Genomic DNA, 19,131 nt, shown 5'->3' with positions numbered 1-19,131 from the left:
TGGGGAGGGCCATGGGCGTCGAAGAGAGGGGGCCGCTGCCGCACCTGCCCACTGCGACCTTGTGGCACACCTCGACTTCGGCCTGCTTCGCCCCGTGCGCCGGTGAAGGCTGTGTGGGCGAAATCACTGGTCGTCAAAGAGATGGGCCCGCCTCCGCGCTAAAGCACCGCCCAGATCGATGCCCACTCCATTGTGCGCCTGTGCGTCGCCCTCTTGAACTGCGAGGTGGATGGTGGGTGGCATAAGTACCGGTATGAGGGAAGGGAAACCTGCTGGCGGCGCCGCCGTTGCTTTCGGATTAGGAGAACTCGACGAGCAAAGGTATAACCGCGAGCGAGAGGGACCTGAGGAACTTGAGCTGCTCCGACAGCGGGAGCACCAGCGGGCCCAGGGTGGTGATGTTCGTCTTGAGCGCATCCCCGGCGACGGCCATGAGCTCGCACGCCAGCGACACGCCGATGCGACCTGTGCCGTCCTCGCGCTGGTACACGCAGCCGTAGCACTCGTCCGCGGCGCCTTTGTGGGTGCGCACCGTGTGCAGTAGCCGGTACTTGGCGCGCCCGGCGTCGGCGCGGCGGTTGGACAGCAGCGCGGCGGCGCCGCCCATGCGGAAGATGCAGTTAGACAGCAGCGTGGAGCGGTCGTTGCCGAAGTACCAGTTGAGCGTGATGTTCTCGGTGCTCACCACGACGGCGTAGCACCACGGGGTTCGCCTGCAGCATGTCCCTGGCGAGGTCCACGGCGATGAGCCCCGCGCTGCACCCCATGCTGCCAAGGTTGAACGACTTGACGTCCTCCCGCATCTTGTAGCGGTGCACCACCATGGACGCCAGCGACGGCGTCGGGTTGAAGAGGCTGCAGTTGACGATGAGCACGCGTGAGGCCTACACGTCAGTGACTAGGATGAGGGAAGTAGTTGAGGCCAATATCGTCCATACGAAAATACTTGAACTTCCCTATTTGGCACCATGGGTTTCTACTGCAAACAAGGGTATTTATGTCTTTTTGTTAGTCACTTGACACCGTTACTGCCCTAAATGGACGGCAGTGCCATTTACGAAAGGAAATTTCAACTTGATGCCAGATAAGAAAGTTCAAATTTTCGAGTGCCAAATACGAAACACTGGTTTGTTTCGGTGCCAAATAAATAATTCTCTCAATAATAAACTATGTGCTACATTTGAAGGGATTTTGAGCACAAGATTCCTGTCAACGGCTGTTTTTTTGCTAAACGTTGCTCTCAATTTAAAGGGGCAGATCGATCTCTTGCTCGTTTTGCCATTAGTAGAGCAAGATTTTTTAGTACAGTTTTCCCTGCTTCAAGTTGTTTCTTCGTCTCTGACTGTATGCGAATCTGCGATGTAGAACACATTAGTGTTGAGCCATCATGATTCTTTCTACTTGATCTGCAGAAACCTTAGTTGTTTTGATCTCCTTTTTTTCTTTTTTGTTCCGAGTAAAACTATACGTTTCAAAAAAGCAAGAACCGAGTTCCTGAACCTTGTGACAACTGACAATGTGACCCATACTTGATACTACAGCCGTATTGGGCTATTGGCGTATTCTGCATCTCTGCGGTGTATGTATAGCTAGTAAATCTTCAGAAGTAACACTGCATCATCATCCATTTTCCAACTACCGGAACGGATCCATTTCAGTTCAGAACTAACCCATTGCTGCTTGATTTTGGCCAACACACAAAGCACGCATGAAGGAGCTACTCATTTGAACAATAATACAGATGTGTTGCATGCATTATACATAGAGTTTTTGCGCATGCTAACACATAAATAAATTACAAATGAGCTTATATATCTGCAGATGAGTTGAACATTGAATCAGAATGGCCCCAGTAGTGTGATGACGACAGAAGCCAAATAAATCGAACCAATAGTTCAGTACAATGATTGGTAACTAGCAGGGTCCCCGGGCGTTGCCGCGGGCACAACAGAGCAAGATGAAAAAAAAGGAAAGATCAACGGTTTAGTTGCAAGTTAGTACACTTCTGAATTGATTGACAGTAATCTGTTTGGAATAACAGCAGTTTTGTCCATACGATATTTACAGGAGCGACATTGGTTGGTACAAAGAGGAATGTAATTTATAAGTTCGCAACAGGAAAACTGTTTCTGAAACCTGCAACCATTGGAAGCGGTGTCCTGAAAGGACATGTAGAGACCAAGGTTTTAATTAAACATAGCAATATCAGTCACAAAAAATATATAATTATTAGCGAAAGCACAGATGAAAGCATTTTTCATTGCGTAAGGAAATTGTTGCCCGTATGGTGTATCCATATATACTGTCTTCAGGACACGACTGGTCATTTACACATGTGCGCATACGAAGCATTTAAACAAAAGGCAAGCAAAGATATCACAAAATTATTTGAACAAAAGGCAATACGATTTTATTATTCCACAGAATATGATAGTAGCCTTGAAAGCAAGAACTCATGATATAAGGTGAGGGTGATATGACTGGAGCATATTCTACTTAACAGCTGCAGAATCATAGGAATGTAGCATGAAACAATGTGACTATGCAGAAAATATAAAAATAAATTACCAGGGAAAGAAGGGACAAATGCATGATGAGGAACGTACAGGCATGAATTGGTATACGAATAGCAATAACTTTTGAGGACATGGATTCGTTGAACTAAAATACCATCAGGTAAACATTCAAAAAGCCTCCCAGGGTAGTGCAGTATTACACAAACTGGGATGGAGAAGCATGTTGGAAAAGACGGCTTTAAGTACAACCAAAGCAATGTTTTTGTATTTCTAAAGTATGTTTGAATGAAAAAGTGATTTGCTTACCTTTTGAAACGCGCACATGATGTTTGGGCTGTGCATATATGGACTAACCCCTGCAATGATAAATGGACCGACATTAGCTAATGTTTCGAAAATGCCCCCAGGGCAGCGCAGTCGTATACAAATTGCGATGGAGCAGTACGTTGGAAAAGATTGCTTGAAGGTAGCAGAACCAAAGTAAATGTTTTGTCGTCCTAAAGTATGTTTGAATGAAAAGGTGATTTGGTTACCTTTTGAAATAGGTACATGATTGTTGGGCTGTGCATATGTAGACTAACCCCAGCAATGGTATTATAACAAAAAATTGTACTCAGTGTGCATAGACAGTATATGTCTAAGCTGGAAGATCTCAATCATGAGAAGTGACAGTAAAGCCCATTTATAAGGGAGGGTGGTTATTATACGCATGCGAGACAAATCCAATACATAGCTAAGAGCAAGCATAGAAAAAAAAGAGTGTGCAGGAATATAAATTGAAGAGGACCTTTTTTTCTTCTCCTATTGCAGTTTGTAATCAGCTGAATTGATAGCAAGAGCATTGATAGTTACCTTAAGAAGAATAAGGTGAAGACGTAAACTGGATACATCAGTCCATGGTGTTTCAAGACCGTTACTGTCAAAGTTTTATGTATAGGGTGTGGACCTGGTCAATATATAAATTAAAAGGATTTAGCCTTTTCAGTGTTTAGCAGGCTAGCTTGGATGTACATGTAGACTAATTAGAAGAGTAAATTGTTCAGTAGGTGATTGAAGGACACAGAACAAAGAGATAGCATTTACCATGACCTCTTGTGTGCCCGATGGCCGCTGACATTTTCAACTCTCAGGCTACATGGAGATAGGGAGATATAATATAAGCATACATGGAGATAAGGGAAAATGGGTAGACTGAGAAATGGATATGGCATTAAGCACCTGAAGTTTCTTGGGAAGGATGAGATCGGTTGCCATGATGGGTGCAAGGCGAGGATGAATGCACTGTGAATTACCTTTGCAACTATATGTCTGGTGTGCTGCTACAATTTGGAAAAAACTGACGGCGATTGAAGACGATCTCAATTTTAGTACCATGATTCTAGAATTCCCAACCTGTCCAAAACATAATATGGAACACATTGTAAGGACAGTAACTGTAAGCATCGCTCACATATTAAGACGGGAGATTTTAAAATAGAGAACAAAAACAAATATAATGGTTAATATCCTGATTTGTTTCGTGGTCCATTGATGGAAGAAAAACTGAGAAATGCATCAAAACATTTTTAAGTAAGGTCACATGTCGTTTCGTATTAAGGTTTTCGTGGATACTGGCTCCTTGTTAACACAAACATGGAGCTCGTTGAACAAACCTAGGGAAGTTAAAAACCACCTAACTCTAATATGTATGTAAAAGAAAATGTGGAGCCATGGACATGAGGAAGCATGTCACTGTGATTATCGTGGGAAAACCCAAGCTGGAAGCAGGTGCAATACCACATTGATTGAAGCATCAAGAATGATTACCACTCAGTTTGTAGAGCTTTTCAATGGATCCATTCAGTGCAGCATCCTGGTATGTATTCCCAAATTAATCTGCAGCCTGAAAAATCAAAGAGATAGTAAGCAAAGTAATGAGGAAAGCACCCAAATATGTAAGGGCTAATTGATTCCTTTTCAAACTGTGGCGACAGGAAGGCTAAGCAAAGTAATGAGGAAACCACCCAAAATATGTAAGGGCTAATTGATTCCTTTTGAAACTGTGGCAACAGGAAGGCCAGGACAGATACTTTAATCACCTATCTATTTTAGCAATCCTAAAATGGTCATGCAAATAAGATATTTCCACGACCTCTCTGCATATGAAAGTGGTAGGTACTGAGAAGGCAAGAAAATCATCGGTGAGACACACTCGAGATGGCATTTTTTTCCTGTTGCAGAGTGATGTAATGAAGAATAATTTTAAGATGGCATGTTTTCTGCATAACTGGAAATGGAACCGTCAATAAAGACAACAACACCTTTATGCTATCATTTGAGCACCTCTACAATCTCATTTCCTGAGATCGGTTCTGCAATGATTGTCCGCAAGAGAGCAGCATGTAGGTAATTAGTGAATGTAAATAGCGATGGGAAAGGTACCTGCATTGGCAACACATGTAGAATTGATAAGGTAAGATGGTAAATGTTCTGGATTGTCGGCTACTGATCATTGTAAAGCACTGGGAAGTGGCAGTTTGAGATGGGAGAAAGAGAAGGAATGATTTTTCCTTCATTTGTGGTGACCCAACTATCTGTGCAGGCTCTTCTGGTTAGGTTTGTGCATGGCAACACCGAAGAAAAGAACTGGAATACGCCATTAGACTATTTTCGTGCCATCTGTACAAAAACATAGATGGTTGAAGGGCTGTGCATGAACAGATGACATTTTGGTATATATATTATTTGTCTTGACTCTTTTATATTCACCTCGGCATTTCAGCAAACACCTAGAAGGCATCAATGTGTAGGAGTAAACACATCACACAATAGGTTTTTGTACATGGATGTATTAGACCTCTTGCTTTGCGAGGTGTCCATAGCAGGTAAATGGAACCAATGGTGGCAATAGCGAGAAGACCAGAGCATGAGGATTCATCAGAATCGAATCGATTTGAGCAGGGGCAAGGCAGGCGAAAATGAAGGAGGTCCCTACCCTGGGACATCTGGCGTGGCGGCGACGGGCGTGAAGTGGACAGCGACGGACTGCTGGACCGGCGAGGCCAAACGAAGGAGGCGTTGGCTGGAGGCGGCAGGGGAGAGCGGCGCGGACGTGATGCACCGCTAGGGTTTCGCCAGGCTGGGGCACACGTGCTGGCGCGGCGCAACGTCGGGGAGGGAGGAGGGGTCGCGGAGGGTGGAGTGCCGTCGCTGGTACAGGCGGAGCGCGTCTTCAAGTGGAGGCGGATAGATGTCTGCAAGCATGGCTGCAAGCGTTGTTTTGTGTATTACTGCTTATCGTTAGATTTTAACTGACTAGATGTCTGTGGCATACATGCTTGCTAGCTATCTGGCAGCTCATGATGCCATTCTTGCCACAGCAATACGTTCAGCTCCGCCATTGGTAGTAAGCTAGTAACATAGGCATCTTCTTACATAACATGTATGTACGACAGGAACAGATCATGCTACACAAAAAAATCCACATAAATACTCCGTATATCTTTTAACTAACCTCTCTTTTAGGACCAATAACTTTAACTTAATCTAGGATACACTGATAACCCACGACATGCACCAATCCTTTGTGGGCAGTAATAAGTAACCCAAACAATGACGAAATGGAGCATGCATGCTGCAACAAACCAAATCTGCTTCTACATCTAGAACGCTTCATGAGCAAAAGAATATTCATGCCTAGATACTACACGGGAGCGTCTGAACTGGTGATGCGTACTCCATCCGTCCCAAAATAGATGTCATTCTCACTTCTCGAGAAGTCAACACTTTTAACTTTGACCAAATATATAAAAAATATTAATATTTATAATACATTATTAGTATCATTAGGTAGATCATTGAATATACTTTCATAATAAATTTATTTAGAGATATAAATGTTACACGTATTTTCTATAGACTTACTTAAAGTTAGAAAAGTTTAACCCGTACGCATCCTATAACGACTTCTATTTTAGGACGGAATGAGTAGTTTGCAGCTCTCTCTTATGAATGTGCTTGAGGCCAAACATGGTGACATGGAGCCGGTAACCGTCCTGGTCAACCAAGGAGCGCTCCATATCCACTGCCTCTCGTATCACGCTCTCCATGAGACAGAATTTGCTTCCGCCCATATAAACGAGGCACGAGATGTGGGCGCGCGCGCGAGGCACGAGCGAGGGTCTACGGCACGAGACGTGGGACGCGGGGGCAGGCAGGTTGGTCCTGTCCGGAAAGGACGGACGCCCTAAGGGTATCATTATTGTTTTATTTTTAGTGCTTAATTTTCTTTTCTCCTATCATAACTCTAAATGGACAAATAATGATGTGCTTTATTTAGTTAAATTGCATTCTTTGTGGCATGTTTGCTATTACATTATGTGTACTGATTATTTTAAATGGATTTGATTATTTATCTTTTTCTATCAAAATATTTATATTATTTTTATTTTGAAATTTAGATTTTAACTAATTATATTTTCAAATGTGTTGCAATTAGAAAAGAATTTATTTTCTTTTTTTATGAATTTAGTTATTTATTAGTTGTATCTGGCATGGACATGTATGGTCCCACAAGGTTTCCGATTGCCAATTTGCCATGAGTTTAAGTCCCATACGGAGCTCAGGGAGGTGCTTTTTTGTCCCAAGTACGTTCAATATGAGTCAATTTGTAGTACGTTGAAGCTAACCATGAAAAAAGGAAGCAAAGAAAAGGAAAGGGAGAAATCTGCCAAATAAAAGGAACATGTGATGAGTTAAAACTTAGCTTGACAGTTATACAAAATAAATCTCTACATAAAAGATGTCTTAAAAAAAATAGAAACAAGATTGGAGAAGAGCAAGTTCCAGATCCAGTAGACATACGGAGCCATGCTCTTGCCATCAGCTTCTGCACAACAAAGACATTGGTAGCGGGAACGTAGAACAGACTCAATGGGTGGCCAAAAATTTGTGTGATCTGCCATGCTATGGATCCACCCATCATGGCCATAAATTTGGCGCCTGCACTGGCCAAACACGCCTCGCCTATGGACCTCGGCCGAAGTCACAACGGAGCGTCCCACGAAGAGAGATCGAAACCGGCGAGTGGGCAAGATCAACACGTCTTGCCACCCCTTGACCATAAGGAGGGAGGTGCTGCCACCACGCCATGCTCCTGTAGCGGCCTTGGCCTTGAGGCTAGGCCTTGGCAGAAAGCGTTACAGGCTTAATTACAGTGGTTGTGCGCGGACAAGTCCTGCTTGCGGTGGAACGCGCTTGGAGACTGGCCCATCTTCACTAGCCACAAGCCACGCGCCAGGCCTGCCTTTACGAACACATGGGGCCTGTTCGCTTGTCTGAATTCTGAAGGAATTTGGATGGTTTGGAGGAATGCTACAGGAATTTGTGAGAGAAAAACACTGTTCCGGATGAAAAAATAAGCGGATCAAGTCGGGTTTAAGGGCACGCGAACGGGGCCATTTAGTATAAAAAAAGTTATAATATACTTACGCTTAAATATTTATGTGCTTTGCGATGAGAAAAAATCTACTAAGATTGTATTTTAATTCAATACATACAAACTTAATAGGACATTATTATATTATTATCGGCATTGACTTGTATATATTATGGATGTCATGGTCATTATAAAATAAATTATAACTTTTAATTATAAAAAAGGTAAAACATAAACAAAAATATACCATTTCCATTATCATTTTATATAAATGTTTAATAGGTTTTATTTCTCCGGTTACAACACACAGGCATATTTGCTAGTAAATATAAATTATTGCTTACTATGTTTTTTTTTCTAAACACGTACGGCGTTTCTACTAGTGTCTAGCGTGACAGACAAGATTATCGGGTCGATTGGCTTCTTGGCTCTCTTCGCATCCTGTAGGTGATAGGAGACCATTTTATTGCCGAAGTGATAGATAGCCTCCACCGCGCTCTCCCGCTGGATGCAGCGAGGTAAAAAAATTGGAGAAAAAGAGAGATAGAGGCAAGGTCACTATGGTAATTTCATATGCCAAAATAATGAATAAAGAAAATAAAACATATCAGAAATAGAAAATATGAAGAAGTCAAGCAATATAATGTTTCGAAACGTAGCGCAAATTTCTCAAATTCAGTTGTACATCCTAAAATTGACTGAGTTTTTGTTGTGCAAAAAAGGTAGTTAATAAATTTGCCCCCCCCCCCCCCCCCCCCCCCCCCCCCCGGGGTTTACCGATGGACTGGTCCGTGCAACTCCGGTTCTACCGTGTGGGAATCAGATTGTCTAACTTCGGCTTCCTCAACTTTCCTCTGGAGTTGATCATCCTAGCCATCCATTTTAGATCCAACCTTTTTTTTTTTTTGAGGTGAATCCATTTTAGATCCAACCGTGAGAGACTAAAACTATTGGACCTAACCAATTTAACAGGCCTTCAGGTGGCCCATCTTAGCCCAGCCAGGAGACTTCCCTCGTTCCCCTGCGCGACTGTACGGTCGTCGCCTCCGCCTCCGCCGCCGCCGTTGCAGGCCCGTGAGCCCGTCCTTCACCGAGTTCTCCAAAATCGAGAGGAGTCGCGCCAAAACAGCAAGAAATCGCGCTAAAAAGAAACGCCGCGGTTCTTTTCTACTGAAACAGGCCGTGCTCTTGTTGGGCCAAAGCCCAGCGTGTAGAGGAGGGCAGCGCATATCATCTGCTCACCGTCCGATCCGAGCGAGTGGTCAGATTCCACGCGACTGCATTGGAAAGTTCAGGAAGCCAAAGTTAGACGATCTGACCGCGCCGCCTCGTCTCGTCTTTCGCCTATCCCGTCACTCGCACTCCCAAAGCAGCGCCCACTAGGGTTTAAAACTTCCCCCAGATACGCGTCGCCGCCGGCGCCGTCTCCCGCCGCCAGACCACCGCCCCCACACCCAGCCAGAGACGAAGATGGTGGGGCTCGGCTCGATGGCGGGCTGCGGGATCCAGTCGATGCTCAAGGAGGGCCACCGCCACCTCTCCGGGCTCGAGGAGGCTGTGCTCAAGAACACCGATGCCTGCCGCGAGCTCTCTGCCATCACGCGCACCTCCCTCGGCCCCAACGGTGAGTCGTGCTCCGCGTGCGGGTTATGGGCTCGGGTGGTGGCTACTGGAGTGAAGAGGGATCTGGAGCGAGATGAGCGTGCTCGGTCTTCGGTGGCGTAGCGTGAGGCCGCTGGATCGAGCTGTTGGGGGGAGTGGGCAGGGAGTGAGGGGGATCTGGAGCCAAGAGTCGCCTAGTTGTTGGAGCTTATTGGGATACGGTGACAAGGCTGATGAATGTTTGGGTAGTGTGCGGCGCTTTGTACACTGGCGTGCCGTTTGAAATCACATTTAACCTTGTACAATGTTTGGATCACGAGCAATTAGTTTGTCTAGTACTACTAGTATTCTGCACTACTACTAGTCTCCTGCATTATGTAAATCGCATCTGACTAAATTTTACTTAGATGCTGAAACCTTCCAGTGATCGATTGCTTGATGTTGTAGTTCTATTTGTTTTCTTTATGTAGGAATGAACAAGATGGTTATCAATCACTTGGACAAGCTGTTTGTCACAAACGATGCTGCCACCATCGTGAATGAGCTCGAGGTTCAGCACCCGGCTGCTAAGATCCTGGTACTGGCTGGCAGGGCTCAGCAGGAGGAGATTGGGGATGGAGCCAATCTCACCATATCATTTGCCGGCGAACTGCTTGGGAAGGCTGAGGAGCTCATCAGGATGGGCTTGCATCCGAGTGAGATCATTATTGGCTACACCAAAGCCATCAACAAGGTGACTTGCCCCCCTGACCCCCATAGGCTTTTGTAGCATTCAAACATGCAATCTAATGGCAGGCTCTTTGTGCTTTTGTCTTTGGTATGCAGACGATTGAGATCTTGGAGGATCTTGTTGAGAAAGGCTCAGAGAACATGGACGTAAGAAACAAGGAGGAGGTTGTGTTGAGGATGAGATCCGCTGTCGCGAGCAAACAGTTTGGCCAGGAGGATGTACTGTGCTCTCTTGTGGCTGATGTAAGCTAATCCATACAAGCTTATAGGGAGCTTTGCCTTTTTTTCCCCTCGGGCGTCATACTGATATCAACTGATAGTGGGTTTGTTGTATCGTTTTTTAGGCCTGCATTCAAGTTTGCCCCAAAAATCCTGCAAACTTTAATGTCGACAATGTTAGAGTGGCTAAGCTGCTTGGAGGTGGTTTGCACAATTCTTCTGTGGTCCGTGGGATGGTTCTGAAAAATGATGCTGTTGGTAGCATCAAAAGGGTGGAGAAGGCAAAAGTAAGCTCAAAAGGCTACTCTTCATTCACATTGCACACTGGTTATACCTGTGAAAGTTCTATACCCTTCTTTTTTATTGATTTTGAATTTTTTAATGAAATGGGCAATGGATGGAGCTCTAAATATTATTTTCACAAGGTTACGAGTATTTGCTGTTGCAAGCTCAAGGATAATCAGTTACTCATGTGTTCATTGTTTGTATATTTTGTTACTGTCAAGTGAATCATGTATGCTTATGTAGCATTACATCACTCATAAAGCCCTGGCAAACCAATTCCTACTTAAAGCGGTTACGGCACAGCACATTTCATTTGCTTGTGTAATGCTCAGTGCTATTGTAATCTTTTCCGTTTCTTAAAAATGACACTTCATAGAACAGTATTTTTATTAATTTCTGTCTTTCTAGTTCACACTGCTGCTAAGGGCAATGAATGGGTAGGAACTATGATTTTAATTAAATGGGCGGTTATATGTTATAACATGGTGCTAGAAATTCAATATGCACAGGAATCCTAACCAATTACAGCACAGTACCCATCTTTTTCTGTATGTTTTCTGGCAGTGTTTCTTTAGAAGGGCAGGCCTGGTGCAGTGGTGAGAGCTGTCTCACTGAGTCACCAGGTCATGGGTTCGAAGCAACCTCTCCGCAGATTTTGCGGGGGAAAGGCTTGTCTCGGTTTATCCCTTCCCCAGACCCCACTCATGTGGGAGCCTCCGGCACTGGGTCTGCCCTTTTTTTTTCTGGCAGTGTTTCTTTCTGAATTCTAAAACCAATCAATATTCAGATTGCAGTATTTGCTGGTGGTGTCGATACCTCAGCAACTGAAACAAAGGGAACCGTGTTGATTCATTCCGCTGAGCAGGTATGTTCTTACTCTGAGATTTTTTTTTTACTTCTGTTAAAGTCATCCCTACTTTTACTATGCTCATGAAGGTTTAGTGTTGCAAAGCTGTTTAGTTGGCTTTGTGTGTTTTATGTTATGTAGACGTGCATCCAACAGTACATTCCTTTTTCATAATCTGTGGATTGATTTCTTATGGATACGCTGAACTTAAAAATGGAGCACATGATTTTTCTTTGCTTCTGTAGCGCATTGCAAGCTGTAATCTACAAAATTATATGTTGGAATCTATAATACATATGCTTTTGCAGCTAGAAAATTATGCTAAAACCGAGGAAGCTAAGGTGGAGGAGCTTATCAAAGCTGTTGCTGACTCAGGTGCCAAGGTTATTGTCAGTGGAACTGCAGTTGGTGACATGGCACTACATTTCTGTGAACGTTACAAGTGAGTTTTTTGCTTTTCATGTGTTCTGAACTGAATATATTACCTGAATTCTCTGTGCAGTATTGATCTTTGTTGAAAATTCCTTTTAGACTGGAGCATTATCATGTTATATTTTCTCCAAAATTGAGGACTGTATGGGTGTGTGGCTGTTGACCTTTTTGATAGCAGTTACTTACTGATGTTCTGTTTGCAGACTGATGGTTCTGAAAATCAGCTCGAAGTTTGAACTGAGAAGATTCTGCCGTACTACTGGGGCTATTGCAATTGTACGTTCTGATTTTTAGATGTATTTGTTCCTGTGTTGTAGTAGCATACTTATTCTGATTTTGGATTTTTGTTTTCTTTTGAAATATAGTTGAAACTTAGCCAACCCAATGCGGACGAACTAGGATATGCAGACTCTGTTTCCGTTGAAGAAATTGGTGGTACTCGAGTATGTTCTACCCCCTTTGTGCTTTTACAGAAGATCTATCTTTATGCTTCCTCGCCAACATTCATTTTATTTTGTTTTTTATTTATAAGGTTACTGTCGTCAAGAACGAAGAAGGTGGAAATTCAGTGGCTACTGTTGTCTTGAGAGGCAGTACTGACAGTATACTAGATGATCTTGAAAGAGCTGTTGATGATGGCGTCAATACGTACAAGGTATATCTGTATTGTGTGGTATCTAAAATAGTTGTGACCTAACTCTTTTATTGTATTGTAACATCCATGTCTGTTTAGCTAATCTATCCGAGTTCTCACTTTTTTGTTTCTGCTAGTCAATGTGCAGGGACAGTAGGATAATTCCTGGTGCTGCTGCAACAGAAATAGAGCTGGCAAAGAGATTGAAGGAGTTCTCATTGAAGGAAACAGGGTAAGTTTGTTTTTACCATGATAGTTAATAACTTCTCATGTACAGGGTAAGAGTACATCTGCTTTCAATATGAGCAGGGTTAACCCTTTGTAAAAAAAAGTTAATTTATGTTCCCTCAATCATTTGTTGGTTGCTGTTAATAATTGTACAGGTTGGACCAGTATGCCATTGCAAAATTTGCTGAAAGCTTTGAAATGGTTCCAAGAACCCTGGCAGAAAATGCTGGACTTAGCGCAATGGAGATAATATCCTCTCTTTATGCTGAGCATGCTAGTGGCAATGTGAAAGTTGGCATTGACCTGGAGGAAGGTGCCTGCAAGGACATCTCGACCTTAAAAATATGGGACCTCTATGTCACAAAGTAAGTCGATCAGATGTAGGCATCATGTGTAAGCTGGTTTAAGAATGTTTTCGATCTTTTGTGGTAATTGAACATGTGCTCATTGGATGTGGAAAATGCTTGCACCATTGTTAGTCTACATACGCTTGTCCTCAAATTGGGCATGGGTTTGCACATCTTGTGTGGCAGTTTAAGCTGCTTATGATGATCCCTTAGCAGATTTCTCACTTTGCCTGTTTTGCTGTACAGGTTTTTTGCCCTAAAATACTCTGCCGATGCTGCATGCACTGTGCTACGGGTTGACCAGGTATGACTCCAAGCTTACGTTCTAAATTCTTTTTGATGCTTGCGTTTCATAGGAGCACATGGTAATATTTGAATAAATATGAACTGTTCAGATCATCATGGCCAAGCCGGCAGGAGGTCCAAGAAGAGATGCCCAGCCTGGTGGTGGGATGGACGAGGATTAGTTTTGATTGTGATTGTTTTCTTTGTATCACGTATGCGAGGTTTCAGAGCAGAGAACATCCTATCTTATCTAGGAAAAAGTCTACATAACCCCTTATGTATTCACGGTGTTCTACATAACCCCTAAACTATAAAACCAGGTATTATATACATTAAACTTTGTGAAACCAGGCAAATAACCCCATGGGTGGTATTGGGAGGTGGTTTAGCTGATATGGCAATCCACGCTGGGTGTTTTTGATGTTGTGGCGTCCAGGCTCACCTGTCAGCCTAGATCAGGTCAATCCCGACGCCATTGCCCGCTCGCTCTCGCGCTGCACGACAGCGACGCCGCGCGACGACAACGCGCCGCACTCGCGCTCGTGCCGCACGGCGACACTACTGCGCTCGCGTACGCGCCGCACTCGCGCCGACTTCCTCCATCCCTCCGCGGCCACCACCGTGCTTCATGGCCACGCCTTCCACGGGAGTCGTAGACGGTGGAGTCGGCAGAATAGCAGCCAACACGAAGACGGCGAACCTCTCGATCTCCTGAATTGCCTCGTGGATGCGTGGGTCGTGCGTTGCGCCCTCCTAGTCCACGCAGAGCCAGTGCGCGAGGACGTCCCGACGGTTTTTCTGGTAACCGGTCGCCATTGGTGCCGAGGCGAGCTCGCGAATTGCCGCGCCTTCTCTGCTCCCGTCCTTCCTTCTCCCCGCCTCGTTTCGGCTCTGTGCTAATGCCCCACACCTCCGAACCTTCGCACAACTAGCCACAAGAACAGTTCGCACAACTAGCCACAAGAACAGGACAACAGGATACCACGCAACGCGTAAACTAATGCTTCTACATTCTGATTATCTGAGATAACAAACCATGCAGGTCCACAGCTTGCAAGCTCCACGATGCATGCATCCATGCAAATCCCCACCGCAAGGCGAGGCCAAAACACGACCCCGCGGTGCACGACGGCGGTGTGCAGTCCCACGGCGAGCTGGGCCCTGCCGATCCTGGCGCCTGTCACCTCCGCTTCCGGGCCCCAGCTTCCCGCGTCCGAGGAGTAGCACCGGAGCGCCGTGAAGCTGCGGCGGTTGTAGAGGAGGAGCACGCGGTAGGAAGCGGCTGGCGCGGCTGCCACTGGGACCGCGTCGCAGCCCATGTCATGCCCAACGCGCCGAGCAGGCCGAGGTGGCAGTCGAAGAAGTCCTCCATGCATCGTCTGCTGCCGCCAGCGGCGCCGGCGTCCGTTCCATCAGCTCCCGCTCCATCTCCTCCCGCCACCGCTGGCCCCGCGGACCGGGTGGTGACCATGGCGACGCGCGCGGCGACGGCGAGCGCGACCAGGCGCTTGTGCTCCCCTCCGCTGCCGCTAGGCCGCCGACGGCTGCTCTACCCCGTCCTCCCCTCGCGTCTTCCCTCCGACTCCTAGTCCGCGGCCTCCCACCCCACGCTCTCCGCGCGAGGAGGTCGAGCTCGCCGCACCAGGGGCCGGCGCCGGCACCATGCGCCCCGTGCTCCCGATCTGGGACGCCATGGCGCCCAGACCCTCCATCGCCCCGCGCCCGGGCCTGGGCCCGGCTCCGGGAAGCACCACTTCGACGGGCACAGACAGATCAAGGACTTCATCCAGACGCTGCTCCTCTACGGCGGCTACGACCTCACCGTGCTCGCACCCAACGACGAGGCCATGGCGCGCCTCACCACGGACCAGCTTTGGGGAGGAAGAGCAGGCGGGGGTCGGCCACCGATGCCGCCGCTCCCTGCGCGCGGCCTCTGCTCCCTGCAGATTGCTCTGCGTCCGCTGTCGCCGCCGTCGCTCTGTGGTGCGTGTCAACCAGGCTGACAGGTGGGTCCGAAAGCCCCGTAGTCAAAACCAGCCAGCATGGATTGCCACGTCAGCAAAACCACCTTCCAATACCACTCTAGGGGTTTATTTGCCCGGTTTGACAAAATTTAGTGTGCATAATATTTGGTTTTATAGTTTAAGGGTTATGTAGACTACCTGAACACGTCATGTAGACTTTTTCCATCTTATATAGGCTTTGGTTTTGTAGAAGGTTGTGGGTGCCCGGAGTTCACGTTTGGAAGGGTTGCACAGCCGTGCTGATATCGCATGGGGAATTTGCATGTTCTTTCCTGGTGTATTGCAGTGCTGATGTATCAAATGATTAATTCCAGGGTTCGTTCCTTCACTTCGTCACACCAACTGAGCTCATGTAAAGAGTGTTACTTTAGTTCTAGCTGTAAGAGTGAAAAGTTGTCTCGATGGATATTGTTTTGGGTAGCGTTGAATGCAGTCCTTTGCTCGCACGGTGAGCATTCTTGTATGTGTGGCTAGACAGATTGGCAAATGGAATGAGTCTAGGATGGTAGTTGGTGAAGGACCAACCATTTCCATCCATCACTACGAACTGAAAGCAGCATACGTCAACATCAACCAATGCTCAATGGGAATTACTTTGTCGCATTTGTCTGTACAACTGTACCCCTGTTTGATTTTGATTGACCCCTTAATTTTTTCAATTATGTGATTTTCCAGTACTTTATCAAACTTAAGGTTGAGTTTGCCCCTGTTCATTAGGACTTGATGTTTTGTCATACGTTGGACACCTGTTGGTAGACTCTACCTCTACCTCTGGTTACCCCCGACTCTAAGCCAGAGCCTTGGGTATCCCATTAGCCTAGCCGGCGCGTAGGGCTTAAATTCTTCTAAACTCTCTCTGTTATTCCCATAAACTCTGTATTTCCGTTATGAAAGTAATGGAAATGGGAAGGTTTCTCGGTTGGAAATGTAGTGGATTCAGCTATAGAATGATTATTAGTTTATGAAAGTAATGGAAATGGGAAGGTTTCTCGGTTGGAAATGTTGTGGATTCAGCTATAGAATGATTATTAGTTTGTACTGCTTGCGCATTTGCCACTATATTTTTTATTATTTTGCTCTAAGGAACCCCGAAAGGGCTGACGTCCGATGGGTGGTATTGCCCATTTTTTATTATCAAACGTTTGCACAATTTTGATAGATGTTAAAAGAATCTTGACAACAAAACTTAAACAAATCTTGCGTACATTTTAAATTTGAGCATGATGAGTTTATGACTAAGTTTTGCACATGCATTAAAGCATGGCAACCAACATAAAAAGTGCAGATGGCTAGATCACCACAAGGTTATGAAATGTTAAGATAACTTCCAGACATACTAAGTCTAATGCTATAATATGAGGTTGTTTAGTTGCATGGCTTATTCCTAACCTAGCTAAGATTGTCGTCTCAAAAAAAAAAACTAGCTAAGATTAGCCTAGCTAGAGATAGAGAGGCTAACACAAGCGAGTCTATTGTGTTTGGTTATGGGACTTACGGGCTAAGTTTTTCGGAGCGGCCTTACCATATGACGACTCCGACGAGTCGTGAAAATGTAGTTTCTTCCAGCTCCCCATAAACTTGGCACAAATTATAATAAAACTATCACCGGAGGCTAGAGTCATTTTTAATCAAACGTTTTCTAAAAGGGCTTCGCGTCCACCAGAGAAGCTACTCCACAAGAGGAGTCGTCCTTTATGAGGAGCTACAGACTTGCCAAAACTGGCCTTAAAGCTAGTCTCCTCTACTCGAGTCTTGTTTGGTTGGGTGGCTTTGCATACTGTTTAATATTCTAACAACATCTCCCATGAAATGGCGACATCTCCTCCTAAATTATTTTTTGTGGGCCATCCACAAAATTATAGGTTTTTATTGGACAATGGTCCATCCATCTCCTATATTTGTTGGTGAAAGAATATACAAGAAATAGTATACAAAGTAGAAAACTATCAATAGAAAAATAGTATACAAGTATTATGTACAATATACATAAAATATCTATAGAAAATAATAAATTATAACAATCTATGTACTTAGCTCAAAGTCAGAAAATAAGTTGACAATTAGTGACAAACCAAGTCAGCAGAGGATGAGAGGAAGGAGATGAGTGTTGGCGAACAACGATAGTGGATAGGACATGGGAGCTAATACCGGAAGGTGGGGTGGCTGCCGATGCGGTGGACTAATTGGAGTGGTGAATATTGGCTTTGTGACCTTGGGTATTTTGGTTGTTTTCCATGTAGATAATAGACAAAAAAGAAAAATAATGAATAAAAGGTAAATTTGCATAATAACCGGTATGACCATATTTAAAATGGCAATTATGCTAATCTAATTTTTTTGATTAAAACATTGCGAAGCCACCTCACAACAGTGGCACAAATCCAAATCCCTGAGAACATCTCAACTATTCATTCAATACCTCCCTCTATTCCCGTATTCCCGTAGAATAGTCCTGGCTGACTATATACTTTTTCCTTGCTTAAATAGTCCTCCAATATCTCTTTATTTTTTGGTGTCTACTAACATTACCTCCATCTTCCCTCAAACAAAGAGAGAGCATGGTCTCCCCCAAGCGTCAATAGCATGGGGCCCAACAACTATTACTTTTCAGCTATCTTTTTTCCTGCATAAATGTGGGGTTCACCTTTCATATGGGTACTAGGCTATAGCAACAACTCGAATCTATACTAGTATATATGTATCTTTTCAGTCCTCCCTCACTTCACCACTCTTCTTCCGCTAGTGTTGCACCACTCATGGCATGGTCTAACCCACCAAACCCGAGCCCATGCGCGTCGCAATAGGGCTCGAGCCACACAAGCACGTGACTCATCTTCACCTTTCTTAGGGCTTGCTTGGTTGGACTACAAAATTTATCAAACCAAAGATTTGGTAATCAAAAGTTACCAAAAGTTAGGCAAAAAATATTTGCCCCAAATTTGGCAAGCTAAGTGTGAGGTATTGGCAAATTTTAACAACAAACCAAATAGAAGCAAAAAAAAACTTGGCTTTCGCAACCAAATTTTGGCTATCAGACAATAAGACTCTATAAACAATAGCTATGCATAATACCCACCTATTTAAGCCAAGTTAGCGTATAATTATTTTTTGGAGTAAAGTCCACCAGCGGTCCTCGAACATGTTCGGATGTGTCATCCCGATCTGTAACACCTCGGGTGTTTAAATATTAAAATCTGACATGTCATCATATGCATTGCAAAGCATTTGGCATTTGGTGAAACTTTGAGATGCATACGCTAAAACAAGTTTATATTTAGGTGGTATGTGTTGCATTGTATTGTTCGACTCAAGTTCAATGTTTGTTTGGATTTTGAATTTTTCCAGAAAACCCCGCTTTTCAACATTTAAACCCTACCCTGAAAATCCATTTCAAAATCTAAGCATATTTTGGGGTTGGGCCCAAAAGCAAAAGTGTAGAGCTTGGCAAGTTATACAAAGTTTGTTTTTGGAGTTTTTCAAGTTGTTTAGAAAATTTTTGAGTAAATCAAAAAGGCGTAATTCAGTAAATTTCCCTATTCAAATTCAAAAGTTCATTTCAAAATCTAG

General features: G+C 44.6%; 1 protein-coding gene and 1 long non-coding RNA gene across 8 annotated transcripts; one reads left to right on the top strand and one right to left on the bottom strand.

Annotated features, from left to right (window-relative positions):
- Positions 1–1,918: 1,918 nt before the first annotated feature.
- Positions 1,919–5,790, bottom strand: LOC136497970 (uncharacterized). 7 transcript variants are annotated; one of them, XR_010769475.1, is made up of 8 exons: positions 5,491–5,790; positions 4,817–5,174; positions 4,323–4,398; positions 3,735–3,908; positions 3,600–3,647; positions 3,369–3,462; positions 2,823–2,872; positions 1,919–2,159 (listed from the first exon to the last, which is right to left on the bottom strand). It is a non-coding gene; the product is annotated as an uncharacterized lncRNA (long non-coding RNA). The 7 variants fall into 7 exon arrangements; XR_010769478.1 differs by having other exon boundaries at positions 4,839–5,174; XR_010769481.1 differs by having other exon boundaries at positions 4,938–5,174; positions 5,491–5,789.
- Positions 5,791–9,257: 3,467 nt separating this feature from the next.
- LOC136496810 (T-complex protein 1 subunit theta-like) lies at positions 9,258–13,887 on the top strand. Its single transcript, XM_066492567.1, has 13 exons — positions 9,258–9,556; positions 10,005–10,267; positions 10,360–10,506; positions 10,608–10,769; positions 11,555–11,632; positions 11,923–12,056; positions 12,250–12,322; positions 12,412–12,489; positions 12,579–12,701; positions 12,818–12,912; positions 13,064–13,273; positions 13,502–13,559; positions 13,651–13,887. The coding sequence occupies exons 1-13, from the start codon at positions 9,403–9,405 to the stop codon at positions 13,720–13,722; spliced, it is 1,647 nt and encodes a 548-aa protein (XP_066348664.1). The 5' UTR covers positions 9,258–9,402; the 3' UTR covers positions 13,723–13,887.
- Positions 13,888–19,131: the final 5,244 nt, after the last annotated feature.

This window comes from Miscanthus floridulus, chromosome 12 (genome assembly GCF_019320115.1).
Source record: "Miscanthus floridulus cultivar M001 chromosome 12, ASM1932011v1, whole genome shotgun sequence".
Classification (NCBI taxonomy): domain Eukaryota; kingdom Viridiplantae; phylum Streptophyta; class Magnoliopsida; order Poales; family Poaceae; genus Miscanthus; species Miscanthus floridulus.
This window is presented reverse-complemented; position numbering and strand designations above follow the sequence as displayed.

Bases quoted from the DNA above. Each gene is read 5' to 3' on its own strand.
- LOC136496810 (XM_066492567.1), top strand. From the start codon at position 9,403: ATGGTGGGGCTCGGCTCGATGGCGGGCTGCGGGATCCAGTCGATGCTC. The intron at 11,633-11,922 runs GTATGTTCTTAC...ATGCTTTTGCAG, and splicing joins TGATTCATTCCGCTGAGCAG to CTAGAAAATTATGCTAAAAC. The intron at 13,274-13,501 runs GTAAGTCGATCA...TTTGCTGTACAG, and splicing joins TGGGACCTCTATGTCACAAA to GTTTTTTGCCCTAAAATACT.